Source organism: Anopheles gambiae, chromosome 3, assembly GCF_943734735.2.
Source record: "Anopheles gambiae chromosome 3, idAnoGambNW_F1_1, whole genome shotgun sequence".
In the NCBI taxonomy this organism is placed as follows: Eukaryota; Metazoa; Arthropoda; class Insecta; order Diptera; family Culicidae; genus Anopheles; species Anopheles gambiae.
Window position 1 is genome coordinate 14,300,918 of NC_064602.1, and position 21,109 is coordinate 14,322,026.

A 21,109-nucleotide genomic window follows, 5' to 3' on the forward strand; every position below is an offset into this window, starting at 1 on the left:
ATCAGCTTCAGTTAGAAGGGCCGACTGAGCCGATTACGATGACGTGGACGCAGAATTTGTCCATACGAGAGAAAGAAAGTAGGAGAGTAAGTTGCCTAGTGAAAGGAGAGAAGGAGAAAAAAGAACGGGTCTTGGAAAAAATGAGAACCGTGAAGAATCTCCAGCTCCCGAGGCAATCAATCAATTGCAACGTTCTCAGAGAGAAATGTCCTCATCTGAGAGGAATTGACATCAGCGATTACGAGAGCGCAAGGCCAACTATACTAATTGGTCTCGATCATAGCCATCTACTAATACCACTAGGGCGCAAAATGGGTCGAAGCGACGAGCCAATGGCAATCAAGACCAAGCTGGGTTGGACTGTCTTCGGGATGAACGTGAAAGGACACGAAGCGCCTCATAATCAGCCGATGATCCACTACGATACAGATAGTACGATGATATCAAAAGAGATCGATCGTGGAAAGGAAATAATCCAGAAACCGTTCGTGGAAACGGTACCGAATCGAGCTTGGTCCGAGGACCAGCGTATCGCGGAACCAGATGAAGAAGATCGCGGTATATCGATCCCCGTACTTCACCATCATGAAGCTGTGGTTCCAGATTCTTCTATGGCACCCTTGCCATTGTGTGGAACACATCCCCACAACCCCTCACCACTACACACCGGTGTAGATCATCTTGAGCCCCCTGACATCACCACGCAACGATTTGTCGAGAGGGAAGTGCGACAACCCTGCCCAGGCGAATCGGCAGCGGTTCTGATGGAGATGAGGATCAACCCACAACCATATGTACATCCACCGCTTACCAACGAGGAAGACGAGATCCTGTCGAGACGAGGAATTGGCTCCCTGACTACAAAGACTCTTCGACACAGGGGGAGGCCCCACCGACGGAGGGCTTTGCTGCGGCCTGCGATTGGGCTAGCGAGCAAAGCAGGCAGCCAGTGAAATAATCGCTCACTTTTTTATTTTCGTAATTCACGAGAATGAATTACGAGGGGAAGGATGTTACGTTCGCAATTATTAAATTCGTAACGGACGTGTCAAATTGTAAATTCGCGTGGTGCGCGATCACCTTAATCTAGAAACCGGGAACGCTACGTGTAAAAGCGGAATAAAAATGCGTCACATACACTAACATGCGGCACTCACGCGTACGTACACTTATGTACTATTATCCTCGGAAAGGATACACTAACACCCTAAAAATTGTATGGGCTTCCGGGGGTATAAAAGGGACCGAACTTTTAATAAACAAACCATTCGGATTTTGCAACTCTTAGAAACCTCGTCTTTTTTAATTTTGCATATTCGGATCAAGAAAGAAATCTCTCATCCCTCTTCACCCCCTTCTGCGGCATAGGCTCCTCAAATTACTTGAGAGAGCAACTAGCGGGAAGGTTTACTATTGGTGTCGAACGGTTGAGAAGATCGCTGTTACCCGAGCGGGTTTGATTTACAAGGCCGCATCCTTCGCGTGGCCCACAGATCCGTTCGCCGTCGTAACATACTGGAAGGCAGCAAAATCTAGATAAACTACTTTTTTTTAATATGTAAATAAAGTCAAAAGGTAAAAAAATCAACAAAGAAAAAATACTAGTACTCCAAGACTAACAAAAAAGTGACCTAACAAAAATAACATAAAGTATAAAGCTCAAGAACTAAAACAAAGAAATCAAAAGCAATGAAACCAATGCATTAAAATTAGAAGAAAAAACGCCTGAAAAGCGTTGAAAAATAATGTTCACCCCGCCGGAGAAAAACGGAGAGCAAATTTATCCTAAAACCACCGGTGGTAGATGTCCCCGTTTCCCACCTATTTTTCCCGCTCATCCCCTTCCACTCTACCAAACCGCACAGCTCTGCTATGTATGTGTGTGTTGGTGGTTATCCCGAGCCGATTTTCACCCGACCAAGGGCCTTGACAGAAATTAATAAAATCATTACCGCTTAGCCCAGAGAAAACCGGTACACGCTATATCTATGTCACTGCGCCACCGTTGTTTCGCTGCATTTAAAGCGCACCATGTAGGTGAGGGAGTTGGTAAAAGGGGGTTTGCCAGTTCCAGCCGGCGTTCTGCGCCCTTTTGCCAGCAGCGTATTGTGCACCGAAGGTATGCACCACCCTTTAGCGTGCGCACGCACACACACACGCTCGATCCACTGCGGTGCAACGACGTACGGGAGCGAAATTAATTATCAGTTCAATTATCGTTAGTATGAAAATGTGTCCCGGTGTATTCGGTGCGCCAGCACGGGAAAGAGAGGCACGGCCTGGCAACTTGCACACCGAAACATACGCAACACACCCAGCACCGCCAGTGTGTGTAGTAAAGGTGCGGGGTACTAAGCGCCAGAAAATATGCTCGGATACCGTTGACTAGCCGCGGTGCAAATTCGGTGCAAAATTAAATATCAACAGCATTGATCGGCAGCAGCAGCAGCAGCATTTCTCCGTCGTGCCAGCTGCAGCCGTTGGAAAACGCATCCTCCAATGCTTGGTGTGTGTGGCTGCACCACCACGACTCTACGGCAGACAGTTGTGTGGTACCGCAATAGGTACAGCAAATGGCAAAACAATAATAGACAAAACAATGCGCCAACCAAAGCCGACATCAAACGGTAAATGTTTGATAAACTGTAGCCGGCGGTAAAGGAACGGGCTGGTACGAGAGGTATGATGAATTTCCCCAAAAAAAAGTGTCCTCGGTACCCTCGGAAGTTCACGAACAAACCCCCTTTTTGGTGGATATACCATCCAGACTGAAGCACAGTGAACGATCACCGTCGAGACTAGAACGTCAACGATGGGAAGCTCCACCCGTTGGGACCCCGTTGGGCTGGGGTTTTCGGTCGGGCAACATCAAATACGCTGCTGGGGAACGCTTTAATCGATCCGGAGCGATACACCAGCCGTGATCGATATTGTCGTCTGTCCGGGAGCGCGAGTTGATAAGTTAGAGGGATTATACATTTTGAAATGGTTTTTATTCGGAAAAGGAAGTTAAAAACCGTTAAAACTAACGTTGAAGCAATGAGTTGAACAAAGAGTACTAAAATGCGTGCAGTGAGATTGCATACTTTCAGGCGGTTTTTGGTGCAAGAGAGGAAAGCTGCACATTTTCCAATGTTTAGTACAAGGATAAAAGTAAAACAGATATTAAACTTTTATTTGGGAATCATAGATAAATCTTTCTTGAATTTTATGTAAATAGTAAAATTTAAAGAAATATTTTTAAAAAAATTATTCAAATCTAAAAGTAACAAATTTCTTGCTTAGCGTCAGTGCCAGAGTAAATGACATTTAGCTAACAAAATTTAAAAAGAGTGTGGATTAAAATATTAGAAACTCACTCGAAATGAAAGTATCGTTACTGTGAATAGCTTCTGAATCCATATCCATACAGGATACTGTATATGTACCTATCCCGGCTGGTGTATACCGGTGAATCTTTGGCTCAAATTCCCACAGGTACACTTCAATGGAACCTAAAACCCGTCCCCCAACTAACCAGCTCAGCGCGAGTCCTTTGCTCGTTCATTTCCGTTCCACCCGATGGAAGCTTTACGCACGTTAGTTCCCCCCCCCCCCCCCCCCCCCGCAAGAAACGAGGGATCCGACATTCGTTTCGATCAATTTTGTCATCAATCGATAATTTTCGGTCCGCTGACAATATTTGTTGTAGTTTGGCTTCTTTTTTCCCATTGTATCATGTATCTGAATTTTTCGCAATGTTGTTTAGCCGACAGCCACTGCTACATGCTACAAGCAACCAACAGAGAAGTGCGTCTGCTTTTTTATCTACTGCATTCACACAACGCGAATGCCGCCAGAAGCCAGTGTAGAGGGACAATGTCTCGATAACGTAATTTAGCTGCTGGAATGAAAAAGGAGCATTTTTTGTGCTCAGTTTCATTCTGTAGGCCCGAGCCCCGCAGACGGTTTTATTAGTAGCATATTTTTATTTTTAGCACGCACCAGCACTGACCTGTACATGCAAATAAACAAACAAAGGCACTGCTGCGCACCTTGCAGTAGTAGTGCATGGGTTTTTTTTTGTACAAGCAACGATTGGATGGAATACACCTAACAGGCGAAAAGGATAGGACCAATTTAAATTGATCGCGGGAGAGGGAGAGAAAGATAGCCTAGATTAAGTTATCCTGCCTCACAGTGTGACGAATTGAATTACGCCAATAAATATTGTCAATATGCAATAAGCTTTTACAATAAAGTGCAGACGAATCATGCACTACTCGTACAAAGTTTCAGGCATATTTGAAATATGCGCTATAAAAACAATCTGTATTAAGAGCTTTTAATTCGCACAATACGAGCTATACAGTGGTACAGACAAACTTGAATCAAATTGCATCTAGAAGAAAATACGGAAAAGCACTTTGAATGATGCACTTATGCGTAGCAATCTTACCAAGTGATTCGTCGAAGCAGAATTTTTCCTCAATACAATTCCAGTAAAAGTCTTCCCAGCAGCTAAAAATACTGAAAAATATAATAGAGAATAAGAAACTTCATTACAAGGACACAACGAGAAATGTGATGTTTGTTTAATTTGGTTAATATTAATTTGGTTAAAGATGTAGCTTACATTGTTTTTTTCTCTACTCCAGCTATGAGCTTGATGAGGTTACAATGTGTAGAACGTCAATATGTTAAGTAAACAAACATATTAGGGACTTTTACGATATTAGCCCGCTGTTTTATATGCATAGAGATTGACACTTGGCAGCTGAAATCATACCAATACTCCATAAAAACCACACATAAAACTAGATTTTCAGTCTATTATAGATCATAGATTGTTTCAGCCAGAACATTATGTAAACAAACGCCAATTCGTCGTAGGCTCGATCAGGTAAGCTGATGCATAATTTATTTATTTATTTATTTTTTGCAGAGTCGAAAATATGTTTCCAAGAAAGGATACCAAGAACTGTTTGAATCGATGTTTTTAAATGTATGTAAAGTATTACAACCCATTCAAATAGAAAAAAGATCAATGAAATCGATTTTAAAATGCATCATTGGTTGCACACAAATAATAAAATCTAATAATTCGATTAAAAAACTAACAAATTTCTCGAATATGAAGGAACGTTATTGTCAAATGGATACGACCCGGATGATGATCATTGTTCCACTGACAGGCTAAAATTTCAACTTCAATAGAACGTCGATTTTCCGGGAGCGGATTAACCGGTCTGCGGCTTTACCGTGCTCATAAATTTGACAGCTGTTCCAGCTGTTCGAACATTTGCTACGATAGGGCCCCTTTCCGTTTTTAGATCGTAGACTGAAATTTCAGCCTGTCAGTTGTTTGCATTGTACAGCAGTTTCGAGTAGCTTTCAATCTGGATATAATATACAGGTGGGCTTATCCCAAGGTGTATGTATTTAAAAGGTTGGTTTTGATCGCTTCTGATTCTGAAGGAAGATTTTAAGAATGTTTTGTGTACTCGTCAAGCTACTAGAAAGCCAGTTTGAGCAAAAGTTTTCACCCGCACAAAAAGTGACATTCAAATTTCGTTTTAAAAACTTTTGACTGTTTTGACATTTTTTCGAGCAGATACTCGAATCTGATTCTAGCTTTGAAGCTAAAACCGCAGGCTAGTTTTGTGTGTGATTTTGTTTGGAGTGTTGACATGATTTCAGCCTCCAACTGTCAAACTCCATATAAAAAAGCTGATTAGGGCGGTGGCAACGCTTTTTCGCATGCGATTTTATCGGACGGTCTGTCAAATTTTTATATGGGATTTGACAGATAACGTCGGACGACGAAATCGCACGTCCGACGTTATCTGTCAAATCCCATATAAATCTCGTCCGATAAAATCGCATCCGATGAGCGTTGCCACGGGCCTTAGTTTCGTGAAGGGCCCCATAGTCAGTTGGTAAACAGTTGTTTTGTGTAGCTCTCTAGCGTCTAGTGAAATTTTAGAACTCTAGAATTGTTGATGAACAGTTTTAAAACCTATACTTATTGATTATAGTAATAATCTTGCACCATTATCCGTGTAAATTGATTAACCGACAACCGTCCGGTCCCGAGCTGCCCGAATAATCGACGTTCTTCGGTAATTACATTTCACTTTATTTGTAAGCATTAATTAATTAATTTATTTAATATTTATCTATCCTAAACAAAGAATTTTGACATATAATCACATATCTTAATTGTGAATTTGTACTAAAGATACAAGCAAAAAACATTGTATTTAATGATCAGTGAAAACATACCGTTAAAGCAACGGAAAATGTTTATACAAACAAACATATGTTGAAAATCGGTCATGGGTAGTTCATTCGAATAGTTGTTCTTTAATCAAATTAGTTATACTAATTTTAATCCAGCTCCAACTTACCATTTGCAGCACATGTTTGCTTCTTCTTACGCTTGGTTCAAGCTACCGACTACAAGTAAACGTACCATTCGCCTTCTCTGAACGCACAACGAATTAACACCAAAACTTTACACAACACAAGTGGTGGAATAAGGTTCACTTCCTAACGCTACTGCACTACTAATACAATCATTCGGTGGCACTCGGATACTGATGGTTGCTGAAGATTGAACAGAACGGAGCTTTTGTAAAACTATCACAGACTTTACACACTGGATGAAAAATAATCAGTTCAACCCTGCTAGCGAATTCACTTTCGTCGTTTCCGTCTGGAGCTGGTGCACCACATTCTTTTTGCGCTGACCCGATTATACTGAGATCAACTGCACCGCGATTAGGCAACAGCTGAGGGTGCGAATCTGTGAACGAAATAAGAAAAAAGAAAAACAACCATCATGAGTACTGTGTGTTTCTGCTGCAAAATATTTGATTACTTTATTGAACGAACCAAACCTCAAACCAAACAATCACGGCCACCGCGCCAGACGGGAATGACTGGGGCAGGATGGTATCGTAAATCAGTCACATGGTCGCCGACAGCCGACAGTGACAACAAAGCAAAGCACTTAGACATACCTTCGGTACAGATTTCACTCAGCAGTGACGAAAACGCGTACCGAAACCCTTACCTTCCGAAATTGTTAATACACCTCCGAAAGGTGAGTTTGCTTGTGTATGTATGTAAGGGGTAGAGTAGAGACGCACAAGCATACTGATAATGAAAAATACGCTCCGCATTCCGATACCCGTACCCGTTATTGTTGGCGCCTTGTGGCACGGGGTAGACAAACCCGTGTACAAAATTCACAAACGAGGACGCCTAACGTTTATGGGAACACGGAGCAACAATACCAGCCTAAATGATTACAGTGGACAGTCCACATGGCGAGCTCGATCTGTGCTCAATCCGTTCACTTGTAAAGGTCTTTCCCGGACAAATTGTATGCAGCCTATTGCATTTTTTTTGTATATTTTTAGCTATTCTTTTAGTTTACGATTTTTTTAAATTTTGTGGTCTGGATGGAAACTTGAAATATTAATAGCCATGCTACTACAGTGGTGTAATAAAAATATTTTGCTATTAAAGTGTTAAATTTGTTTTATTTTGATGTAATGTCAATAAAAATATCGATTCAATAATAATTTATGAACCGATAATGAGTGTTGCAAAAGGGAAAAATATTTTCCTTGGTCGTGAAAGGGTTTACGAAAGTATTTTACGTCTACTTGTAAATAAGTCGGTCAGATATTAGTCTGTAACATCCTTGAAAATCAAATATATGTACATAAAATGAAAATTATTTTAAAAAATAGAAAAAAGCAAGAAATGTGTTGCCATTCCTAGAATCATGTGAGCGCCGTACGTTCCCGCTAAGAACAGATTCAATAATACCAGCCAATAACTGTGCAAAAATAACATTTTTAAACGATTAAAGAAAACTCAAAAACTAAAACTAGTACATAGAAATGGTTAATCTTTAAGGGACCGCTAGCCTAGAGAAATATGCATGTTGAGGAAAATTAATGAAAAAAATATGAAAATTATGAAGTATCCAAGAAATCACGGGAAAACATGGAACATCCTTGGACCAATAACTTTGTAAACTATCACCCTATCAACTATCAGATAATTTTGGCTGCCAAATCGCTTATGCAGCTTGAATGTATATTCGCCTTAGGAAGACATTCATCTTGAAGAGACATAAAATGTATGGATTATGACGGGACCGTCAAAATGTTAATTTTAAAGAACCAACTCATCTTGCAGCGACTTCATATTAGAGAGATATCACTGTATTGAAAATAAGTAAATGTAATGCAAAGCAATGTTAGTATGGCAATTATGGGTCAGTTATTTAAGTAATACCAAAATAATAAAAATGAATAACAGGATTATTTTTCTAAATTTAAAAGGATTGATATAACAAATTTCAAAAATTTCTTAGAAATTCATTTCAATAAGATATAAGAATTGTATTTTGTTATCCGTTTTTTTATTTGTTAAATTTTAAAAGTGAGATTAATTCTTGGAAACTACCTCTGGGAATAAACTCACTCTTCTTTTGTTTGAGATTTTGAGTGAAATATTGAGGCATTGACATTTTGCTCCAGCCTCCCATACGCAAAAAAGTCACACACTCAATCCTTATCGAAACAAATAACATTCGTGTGCACCCGTGTGTGTAAACTGTATTGATGTGCTGTCAGTTAGTTAAAGTAATAAGATTGTCATACATAAATATATCCTAATTGTGAAAGTAAACAAAGGCTTGCTAGAAGTGTTTTTTCTACAGAAAAATAAATTACAAAATGATCGACACAAAGACACAAAACTGGCTAGAGCCAATACAATCTCCCCGTTTAAAATACACTAGTTAAAGATAAAAATTGTAATTACACTGAAAGATTTTCAATCCAGATAATGAAAGCCCACAAATCCTTGGTTGCAGCGGCAGCGGCCAATCTCCGTTGCACTTAACTGCAACTGCATCGTAACTGTGCTGCGGGCAACACATTACAATGTATGCGGTTTCTGAAGCGGTGGAAGCAGTAAATTGAATCACCATTTCAAGCCATTTTCAAGATGACACAAAATGATGAGAAGATGTCCGTAGTATTGTACTCGGGCAGACACGGCTCTGCGAACAAAAGCACCAAGATTTCTATGGATAATTCATTATCAAAGTGTAACTGAATGTTGCTCCCTTTTATGGTCCGCATTACGTATTTACAGCATACACCCATTTCTAGCGACAGACACACTTGCAACAAACGCAGCTCTTTCCCCCGCAGGTCATCATCACCATGACAATCAGCGAAGTGTCCTAGTGACGTGTTGTCGGGCTGTAAACTTGATTCCTTTAATTACTGCCAACCAGCCCTGGCGCGGAGGTCACACGCGATTTCCGGGCCAGTGTACCGACAAGCTCGCTGGCCGCACGGCACCAACCAACCATCCAACCAGGCAACAACTGTTTGCTCGAAATCAGAAGGCGAGGAGAAGCATATTGTTTGTTCGTTTGCAGCCCACAGTTAATTTGATTAGCGGTAGTAACTCCTGCTCGTGCTCCTCCGTCATCGCGCTCCTGGTTCGCATGGGGAAGGTATATATTTTTCCTTCCCATTTCCCCCCTCCCGTACACCACGTTGCAAAGCTGTTTACATGCCGAATTCATACGATTGCCTGCCCATTTGAGTGCACTTTTTTCTGTACAGGAGGTTCCTTTCGTTTCGCTTTTTTGATGTTGTTGTGTGAAAACGAATAAATATTTAACTTAGTTTCACACTGCACTTCCGCGCTGCCATGGGGCTGTGCTTTTGCCCAGCGAACATCGCAATAGCACCGCCCAATGGTAGTGATTTGAGCAAATACATACAAAAAATCACCCACAGCTGTTAAAAGCTTTAGCAAAAAAAAAAAATGGGTAGAAAATGTCACATACGTAGCTGATCTGATGAATTAACGAGCAACATACATGCATGTAATGAAAGAAAGAGAAAAACTGCTGGGGGGCTGCCGCAAACAATGAGCATGTAAAAAATTATGATTTAAATAAACAAAACGAGTTATTAAGAGCGAAATTTGTTTGCAGTTGTGAAGGATTCTGTTGGCTCATAAATTCGAATTAAACATCAAACGTTTTGATTTGCAGGAAGTTCCCGAGATACCAGGTAGTACCTCTGCGAAATGCGCAATGCATTTTATAATTTTATAATTATTTGAAGAAGGTTTAAAATTGAAATATACGGTCAGAATTACATCGAATAATTAATTTATTGGCTGAAACAAGTCAAGCCAAATTACACGAAAATTTATAGATATTTTCCGCTGGAAACCATGAATTTTGAAATACGTGGACACTCGAGATACGTGGTATTTTGTGGATGTTTTCGGACGCCCATTAATACTATATCTAGGGCACCATGTGTTTCATTTTATCCTTTCCACAAAAGTGGAACTTAAATTGTATATTTCCACTCTTCAATATTGTAGTTATTTGTTAAATAATGATTCAGTAGCTTGTACGTTATTGTAGCTACCTTGTTATCCCTTTTTTATACAGACTTTGTAACAGTTGTGACGTTTGCCTGTATTATTTAGTAATATTTTAGTACATGATAAATTTTAGTACAATGTGAATTACGCATTGCGAAGGTATTCGTAATTCGTAACTCCGCATAAGCCGCAAATCATATTTTATGGCTAAAATATCCCTAAATTGTGATAATTGCGAATAACACAAACAATAAGTCAGATCAGTTGCCATTATTATTTTTTTAATTTCTGCCTAAAATCCAGGAGCCTACATAAACTATCTAATTTTCGCTGGGAAAATAATTATCAAAATTAGGATATGAGTAAGAACTCCACAATAATTAATGGTTCCTCCAAAAATCTATTATTGGGGGGGGGGGGGGGGGGGGGGGGCGTTTACGATATCATCCAGCTGCTTTATGTGGAGTTTGATATTTGACGGCTGAAATCATCTCAACACTCCATACAAAACCACATACAAAATTTGCAAATAGTATTTCAGCCTTAAAAATATGTAAACAAACGCCGATTCGTCTCGCGCGCTAGCAGCTAGCTCATGAAGGAATGATTTTTTTTACCGAAGGATAAATAGTGAACCAAGAGAGGTTTAAACTTGTTTGGATCAATTTTTCTAAGTTGAATAGAAGTACTATTACTCATTTCAAACAGAGAAAAGATAACAGCACAACTTTAAAATGCATCTTGGTACAAAATTGCAGAAATCCAATATGGCAGACCGTAACTGTTACACGGATACAACTCGGATGATGGAAACTGTCCACTAACAGGCTGAAATTTCAACTCATTGGCTGAAAAACAGTAAAGGCCTGATTATTTCATTATTTATCAAAAGCGGTAATGCTCTAAATATAATCAGCACGACGTAAAGAAAAAGTATTTTTCAATAATATAATGAACCAAAATTTCTCTTACATGAATCTAATTTTATTTCAGTACACCTGTGATGAGTAATCACTCTTCTAACTTGAATCCTTACAAAGATTGTGCATGTGTTATATGCTTATAATCGACAGTACAAGTTGAAAAACACTATGACGATGATTGACTAACCCCTTTAAAATACAGCTGCTACCGTAATCATGTTCAAACCATTTAACGTACTCTTCCTTTTGTACACGCATTCAATTTAATTTAAAATTAATTAACCCATCATGAAACTTATTCAATTAGCCAAAACCCGATGTGTGAAGAAAACCCGCCATTTGCTTACCCCGATACGACAACCCGATGCAGTTGAAGAGTGCAACAAACGCAACAACTTCAGGTGCACATAATCAGACCCCGCTGGCGTACCGGGACGCGCATTAAAAGTTACTCGTTTGCTGCCATTACGCTGCCGTGCTACGTGATAAAGCGTCCAGCGTCCCGGGGGGAGACACTCTTTACAAAACACCGTACACACTCGGTAGTAGAAAATAAATTTCAAACCAAACCGAAAAACACACCACACGCATAAGCCACCGTCCTCACAACTCCCTTCCCGTTGCCCGGTGTTAGCAGATCGATAAGTAGCATCGCACGGACAGGCTCGCCCGTTTCCGTCCGATTGCTAGCGCTGAACACTAATTTCCGTATCACGTTTATCTGTCAGCCCCCCGCCCCCTCCTTCCCCGTTCGCCCACTGTCTACGTCAATGGTTCTGTTTCAAGGTTTTCGTCCGCCTGGAACCGCCTGGAAAGATTGGTCAGCTGCCCAATCTGTCAGAGACACACAGACACCGTGCGTGCGTGGGGGCACCTCGTTTGGACGTGACCGATTTGACATCGGCAATTCGTTGCTAATCAATCAGTGACGGACGGTGAGATTGCCCGAGATCACCGGTACCACCGTGCAGCCGGAAAGGCACAAAGCTACTTACGTACGCCCGGTTTCGGCGTACCCGCGGAAAAGGTCACGTGAGCATCATTAGTGGCAGAAGCTGCAAGTGCCGAGCAGTTGCCGGAGCGTAGCGTAGCGGATTTGTCCGGCAAGGATTTATGCGAGTTACGCTACGGCAAAAGCTCTTTCGGGGGCTCGGCGTTTGGCCCAAATTTGTTGCTAGTCGTAGAGTCACTTTCCGCGGGCAGGAACACGCTAAACCCTCCGCCCCATCGCACAAATCATCGCTCACACCAGGTGCGCGCATGTGTGTGTATGTGTGTGTGTCTGTGTGCATGCCGTTTTATGCTTCATGCATAGGTTTCGTTTTAAGCAGCACCGGACGCACGCCAGAACGCCATCCCGCAGCAGATCGAACTAATGCTTGATGTCAGTTTGATAACCCGTTACGGTCAACTACCGTTCTGAGCAGACCTTACTATTCCGCTTCCCTGTACGCAGTCCCAAACCCTGCCACATTTGGCCGCCGGTAGCCGTTGTTTGCTTTTATGCTCATTTATTTTTCCTAAACTAATGGCAAACGCATCCTGACGGGTTCTACAGCCGGCACGAAACGAGAGACACAACTTTGCTGTGAAGCAGAGAACTGTGTAATAGCAGCAGTTTTGGGAGGGGAGTCGGTGATAACACCTGCACCCACAGAGAGCCACAGCAAGCGGCGGCAAACACTGCGACCAACTGCGGTGCATACGTAATGGACACATGGCCACCGACACAGCATCTGTCTGCATTGCACGGGGCGCCCCGTTGGTGGCCCTCTGCTTTTCGGTTGGTGCCCGCATAAAAGGATAGTTTGTTTATTTATCGCTCAATTTGTACTAACCGAACCGCAGCGAACTGGAGTGTGTATGTGTGTGTGTACTGCGTGACCAAAAAACCACACACACTCACACAGTACTGTGAAGGGAGTGATTCCTTCTAATTTAAATTGAAATTTGATTTTCGGTCGGAACTTTCGTTTGTTTTAATAGAGCGAATGATTGTAAGTTGGTATAGATAGAGAGAGTTTTCTGTGCATCTTCCTGATCGGAAAAGTTTTCTTAAAGTGTGCTAAATTAATTGAATTTATCGAATTGGCCAACACATGAACGAAGTCAAGATAAAACAATTAAAATATATCAGGTTTAACAGACCAAGTAACGTTAAAGATGAAGTTCACACAGCGTTAGATATTAACAATTCTGCAAGATTCAATCTATACCAAGGTGTAAACAGAGCAAGAATGAAAATGTCCTGTCAACATTTTGCTGATAACACTGAGGCCTAAGCCATGCAGGAGCCATAAGATATTTATCATTCAATTTGACCTGGGAACAAATCTCATAAGGACTAGGTTCAAACATTTCTGATGTGAATTTTGAACATTCTAATTAAATTTAAAGAATATAGAAAAAGGAATAAAAATTATTTCACAACAGATATATGAAATTAGTAGCATTCGTATGAGTAAATGGCACATTTGTTACAAAATAACGAGGTTGATTTTTGTTTTATTTCTCACACTTCAAATACACGAAGAAACTGTGCTAGGCTTTGTTACTCATTTAATATATCGCCCTTTGAACTAACCCCACTCGTATGGCCGTTCTGGAGGAGATTCTGAAGTTGAATCGCTCTTGAAACTAATCTTAAACCCATAAAGATCTTATAAATGATTCCGAATTCTCTTCAGATTTTGCTTTACCAAACTTCTTTCAATATTGGCCTACTAGGCTAGTTACTTCTTTTCCAATGTAGATTTGGAAGTCTACGCCGTGGTAGCGCCGCTTGTGATTTTGAAGTGATGGCCATACAGGGCAAAATACACAGCGATTTGAGCTATTTGACATGTGAAATATCTGTTAGAATCAGCAACCAGCTGATGTGAAATGTAAACAAATGGCGTGAACAAAATCGCATCTAAATCCTTTAAAGAACTTCAATATCAAGCATTTCGTTATTTTTCGATCAACAGTTCATCATTTCTTCTAAATTTGTGAACTTTTCGTATGAAAAGATACTGTTTTTGAGTAATTATCGAAAGCGGATGTGATATCTCCCTCAATCCTTTAGATATCCTGTCCTGGATTTAGATGACCCGTCAGATATTTCACCTGTAAAATAGTTCACTTCCGCTGTATATGGCCGTACGGTTATATCCTAAATTTGCATTGGAAATGATTGTATACTCGAGCCTAATTAGAACCGAACCATCCAACCAAACCCTGGAACCAAACGTATGTTCCAATAGTCCGTAGCAGTGATGACCCAAAAAGCAGAGATTCAGCCTAGAAATGCTGAGAGTTAACAGAGTAAAAATCGGTACGAATAGTTAGGTTAAAACTGTTTCATTAATATCATGGAGATATCTTCAAAAAATGCGAATAAGCGCAATTATTCATGTTTAATGATCAAAATGAGCTCAATGCAATGGTCCAATTTTATTTTTACAATAACGTCGTCAATTGGGTGACGAACATGTTTCAGGACGCCGTTTCGATCAAACCTTAACTTCAACCTCCCCTCGTGTAAGTTAAGCTCGCGAAACATTACCCAATAAAATTTCAACCAAAAGCCCAGAAAGGTAACCCAAAACCAATCGCTAGCATATGCTTTTTGAGGTTTGTGTATTTGTGTGTAACTACAATAATAATGGCAGCGGCAAAATCACAACCGGAAAGTGCCACAGCACAGCAGTAACGCCTTGCTTCGTTCGCCCCGGTCGCAATAAAATTATGAATATTATTAATTATAATTATTAATTATGCATGTGAAATTTTAATGTTTTCATTAAAACCAGACGCACTCGGTGCATCGCGGTGCAATCACCGCAAAACGCAAATGGACCACACCTCCGCCATGTTTCCGCCACGACACGACAACGCCACCACCACCAAACAAAAGCACACACGCCAGCCCTAAAGCGCAGGCACCGGAGCACACGAGTTCCGAATGCAGCGGTGGTTGTAGAATTCATGATTTGCGCCCCAACCCCCATCCCGCATGGCGCACTTGTGTGTCCAGCGTACACCCTCCTCCTGGCACTGGCACAATTTTCCAATATGGCCCCTGTACATTTCCGCTTCCGGAAATGGAGCACATAAGCGTACTTCACCCACAGCGCGACAAAAGTCCACCACCGCACACACTGCCCCCGGCAGAGCTCTCTCCAAACGTGCCCCCCCCCCCCCCTTGGTGTGCCTATTTTTTGTCGCACCGCAGCGCAACCAACGCTGCTAAAAATATATTCACCAGGGCCAGTAGTATAATTGCACTCGGAACTGTGTTGTATGGCAAACAGGAATTTTACCGGCAGTTAAACTGCTCCAAAATAGGGGGTTCCGCTGCGTAGCGTGTACATCCCTTTATAGCGGGTGCAGCGGTGACGAAAACGGACTGGCACTACTGACCCCGGGCCTCGGCGGGGAAGGGAAATCGGTTTGTATGATGCTTTTAAAATGCTCGTCGAACAACAACGGCACCACACTGCTCCGACCCACCACCATCCGTTCAAACGACCAACTTCAAAAGCCTACCTGCGCCTCTATGGCAGTAGAAAATTGGTCGAACAAATTGTTGACGATCCTTCGCGCCCGCTTAAACGAGTGAAACGTAAACACAGTTGTCCGATTCCGTAGCACTAGAACACACACTATTCACTGAAGCAAAGCACTATCCCTCTCTTGCTCAGACTCTCTCTCTCTCTTTACTGTAGCTGTCAACGTTCAATGCATTCGGAATGAGCATGGCCTACTAATAGTGCTGTGAGCTTTACCTCATTGACATTCCAGTTAGAAATAGGACCATTATGACAGTGCTAGGAGCTCGACAAACAAACAAGTTTGGAGGAGATTTTTTGTATTGTTTTCATTTGCGCATAATTTGTATAAACCAAACTGATTCTACTTACCATGTTCTCTTACTATTAACTTCTAACTATCACTGGGGACTGATAGCCGCTGATCAGTTATTTATTGGTTAACTCTCGGCGTTATACTCAGTTCAGTATGTGCACACACTTATACTAAGAACAAGCTAGATGGTATGCTTTTGAATTAATACTACCAGAACGACACGATGCAAATTTCAAATCAGTTTGATCGATTGTAATTAAGTTAAACTTTTCAGTTCCCTTTTTTTAATCATCAAGCACCACGTCAGGGGCAAGATTTCCTCACCAAAGCCAAATAATGTTTAAACGTTCTTATGAAAGCTGTTTGTACATTGGGCGAAATCTTCAGACTGAAAACGTATTGAGCTTCGTTATTCGTCAAATTTTCGCGTAAATTTAGCGTAAACAAATACATCGAAGAACATTAAACACTAGCGTATTGTTACTCAATTCCTTCATTTCGTGTACTTTTTTTTACAAAAGATAGTCTTTTGGAGTTACTAACGAAGACGGCTACATCGACCAAGACCCATAGACAGCAATAGACAAAGAAGGATAATCCCAATTGACATTTTTGAGCATGAATAATCAGGAATTCGAGCAAATTTCCTTAAACTGGAGCCTTAAACTTCCCTTAAACTACACCTGTTTAAGGGAATTTTGAAAAAAGTCCTTTAAAATCAAATGTGATGCGGCTTTTTGGTTGCTTTTTTTCTAGATTCCCTCGGAAATGATATTTCCTATTGTTATAGTTGATCATGTACTCATTTTACTCTTAAATAATACTATTTTTTGATACGTCAGACAAAATTAGCTTTTGTTTTTCATCAAAAACCATAGCTAAGAATGAAAAATGAGATCGACGGCATCGTCCATCGATAGAAGAAAGTCTAATTTAAGAACACACCAAATCTTGGCGCTTTCAACACACTTGATCACACACAAATCAATAATTTCAGGTGTATCGAGTACTAATCGAGCAGATATAGAAAAACAATTTCGAGCAAATGTCACTTGGGATAAGATCATCTCATGTAATCCTGATCCCATCGCGGAAATTTCGTGTGCAGACAATTAACGCATGATGGGTTTGTTCAATAGCATCGTAATTGTAAAGATAAGATTAGACAACATTTAATCTCTTCAATGGAATTTGTTACGTAGTTAGCATGGTATCGAACCACTTTTACGTACCTAACACAAAACAAAGGAAAAAGATGCCTTAAGACGACGTATGACAATATTAATTATGATGTTTACGGGTATAAACGTAAAACAACAATATGGATGTACAGGAATACACCAAAACGTAATTAGATTCTTTAACTTTTTCTAACTAATCTCATCTCCTTCTAAAGGTTGTATTGAGTACTGTGACTTTGTAAACATGGGATAATACACAGGAACAGCTTGTTCAATAATTCGAAGCTCTTTCCCGACCATACCCCAACAAGGATATGTTAGAAACCTGAAAAGTGTATGCAACATCCTACCCCCATCCCATTGCTACGAAATCAATCACAATCAAACTGAACAATAATCTCTCGCACGTCTGGGCGCAAACCAAAAACGTTCCAAATCCAAACCCTATTTGCACAGCAATTTGTACGCGCTCTGCGCGTGTTTGTGCAATTTTAATCAAATGCACCGGTTTAGAGTGTTCGGTTTAGAAATGATTAGATGCACGGGTGCCATCCTCTCAGTGTTGTCAAAAAAAAAAATTCATACACTTAACTGGACTCATTAACGGTCAGGTAAATGCAACCTGCAGTCCCATATCCTCGGATCCATTCCACCGGCCACTTCCCGCGGGAGAGAGAGCTTAAGTGGCTTCCATTGCAGGCACGCAGAGATGCAAGCGGTTTCAATGATGTTGATTTAATGTGCTTAAATTTTTAACCACTTGCGACCAGTTCGGCGTAGCCAGGCACCAGCACTCCAAATACATAAAAGACACTGATTCTGATAGCTTCATTCTAAAGCTGCCACACACACACACACCAGAGGTGGCTGCTTTTTGGAGAACGGTAAAATCAACATACGTGCGATAAAAATAAATATTTAACCTCAGTGCGGAGGCTCGATGCGTATTCCGAGCACGGTGAGTGCATCCTTCTCATTTTGCAATCCATTGCACAGTTGAGCAGGATCGACCTGCTTTCATGGATGACTCTTGTTAATGAAACATTTCCAACCGAACGCCGATCGAACGCCAACGTGATTCGAGATTTGGGGTTTGAATGGGAATATTTAAGGACCACTCTTGCTCGTACCATTGCGTCATCATCAGCAACACTCTGTTCCAGCATCATATGTGGCACTTGAATAGAAATAACTTGCAGGTAGGATTTGTCTGTTATGAAACAACAAGTGTAGTGCTGTGAGGTTTTGCTGCAATAGTGTGCACCGATAAACACTGCAGTGCAATGCAGCTCGGATGAACTCGGATATTCAGCCTGAGCTACAAAGCCACCATCACCGCCTATTCAATTTATCGGTAAAAAACAGCAGCCAACCAACATCATCATCGGACGGTTTTCTCACCCTTCTAAATGCGTGGGAATTTCCCAGCCTAATGCATCACCTTTTACCTTAACATTGGCTCAGTCGTTCTATCGCGAACGGTGCAATTTATTTGTAAGGGTGTGTGTGTGTTTTTTTACCGCTTGCATCAGCATTTTGTAAGCTTACACTGTACACTTCCTTACCATGCCATACCGAACTTGAACTTGAATTCCACGACCCGTTTCCGGTAGATGCATGCGAAATGCCGGCGTTGTTTTATGCCACGGTCGTGTGCCTTTTTACGCCGCTGCAAAGCAAAACAATTCCGCACCAGCCGACAGGGCACGTGGAACTAATGCAAATCAGGCGTGACTCTTCCGCAAGCGTTTTGCCATTGTTCCATGGTGGCAAGCATACTCCACGAAACGAAAACAAACATAGCAGCACCAATAACCAAACGAATTTTGTCGAACGAATTGACTGGTGTGTGACTGATGCTGCAAATAGTGCAACGATTGTCAATTGATTCCATTTTAAATGTTTTGGGTCAGTGTGTCATTCGTAGAATCGTTGTATTTTTTTTAAACCAATCTCAGAGATATTTAAGCATTCTATGTAATAAAGAAACCGATGTTGAAGATGCATTACTGGAAAAAGAATAAACAAACAAATAAACCTTTTTAATGAAAATAAAAAGTATTCAAGATGTTCATTATACAAAAACCCAATAAATGAAAGAAGACATTATTAGGAATAATGATTATAATTACACATTACACAGTACATTTAAAAAAGAAGATAATAGAAAAGATAAGTTCCTCAACGAGCTACATATAAACTAAATTTTTAAATCGGGAAAATAAATCTTATTTTAATTTGTTATGTTTATTTGAGCGTTTAATGACGAAAGCGGGCTTTTTCTTGTAAATTTACGTTTTATTTTAAGTAATATGTATTTACAGCTAAAAAATTGCACACATACTATTGTTGAATGACTTTTTAGCATCATGTTTTCTGAATACAGTCAAAATTCAATAATTGAACGTTGGCTGACAGTTCAATTAAAAAGCAGGCGTTTGTATGGAAAATCCGTATTTTTGAAAAATTCACAAAAATCTCATAGCCTGCCGAGAATAATTTCAGATTTTTTTGTATGGAAAAACGTGCCTAAAGCACATATTCAATAAACTAAAAAGCACATATTCAATAATTGGCAGGGATTCGAAATTCAACCAGTGAGTTCAGATTGTACTAGTTGTCATACTCGTTCAGCTTACAGGGTTTTCTAAGTCAAATTCGAATGTAAACATTGTTATTCACCGCGTGCAAGATGTTAATCCACATCAATCTGACATTTCATTTTCATCACAATAACTTTTATTTTCTTCAACATGATTTTCAACACGACTCAAGCTGGATTGAGTTTCACAGTTCTTTATTATGTATTAAAAGTCATGTGTTGAAAATGATATTTTAGGCAAATAAACCATTTGACAACTGTTGAAAAACATTTTGAATGCGGTGAATAACAATGTTTACACTCGAAACTGACTTGGAAAACTCTGTATGTATTGTTCATCACATTTTTTCTAGTTTTGACGTATTCAAATATAATTTTTATTTTTTATTATTTTCTATTATTTTCCTAAAATTACTTTTCTTTTACTTTGATTTTAAAGAATTTTTAAATTTTTGATTTTTTTTAAAGAAATGGACGATCTTTTTCATTTTGAACCCCGTTTTGTAGGTAAAAAGGTGAATCTCACATTTAAAACTTCTGATAACATACGTATAGAAGCTTCTTATTACCTTAGCAATGCTTTCATAACCATCTCAGCACCGGACGTTCCATGTACAACATGTTTGCTCCAAAACCTTGTTACACTTTCAGACAGTTTCTAACAAAACGAACCGAACCAAAACATTGCTGTAAGGCACACATCACCGTACAGAGTAATGGAAGCTATAATGCTGATGGATTGCCCTCGCCACACACGCTCGAGGCTGTTTGTCTTTCGGCGGCGCGTCTTTGGTTGCAGATTATTTCCGACCGACATCCCCGAGCGCTCGTCAAAGCGACCTTACGGGTTTACGTTACGTTCCATTCAGGCACGCACGGCCCGGGTAAGAAATGCAACAAACGGGCAGCAAACTTCGTACGCAAGTTCTCCATCATAATGTACGAGCGCGGCCCGAAAAATAAAGCCAATGTTGCCGAATGTACATCCCCCTGCGATACCCCTACTGCACTACCCCGTCTAGAAGCATCGCTACAATTGTTCGCCGCAATGTAGCGCTCGATGCCGCCGTCACTGTGTGACGAAAAAGTTACATTAGCATTGATGGTTTCACCTTGAAAGAGGCCCCAGC

At 40.5% G+C, this 21,109-nt stretch overlaps 1 protein-coding gene across 3 annotated transcripts in view; it reads right to left on the reverse strand.

Moving 5' to 3' along the window:
* LOC3291773 (uncharacterized) overlaps positions 1 to 21,109 on the reverse strand; it is a 53,415-nt gene that overhangs the window by 10,265 nt on the left and 22,041 nt on the right. For 2 of the 3 annotated variants that reach the window (XM_061662589.1, XM_061662590.1), the window contains exons 3-4: positions 6,390 to 6,787; positions 4,439 to 4,509 (exon numbers count right to left, since the gene is read on the reverse strand). In XM_061662589.1, the coding sequence (XP_061518573.1) occupies positions 4,439 to 4,509; positions 6,390 to 6,403 (85 nt within the window). In that variant the 5' untranslated portion in view covers positions 6,404 to 6,787. The remainder of the gene's footprint in view (positions 1 to 4,438; positions 4,510 to 6,389; positions 6,788 to 21,109) is intronic. The other variant, XM_061662591.1, reaches the window with a different exon arrangement.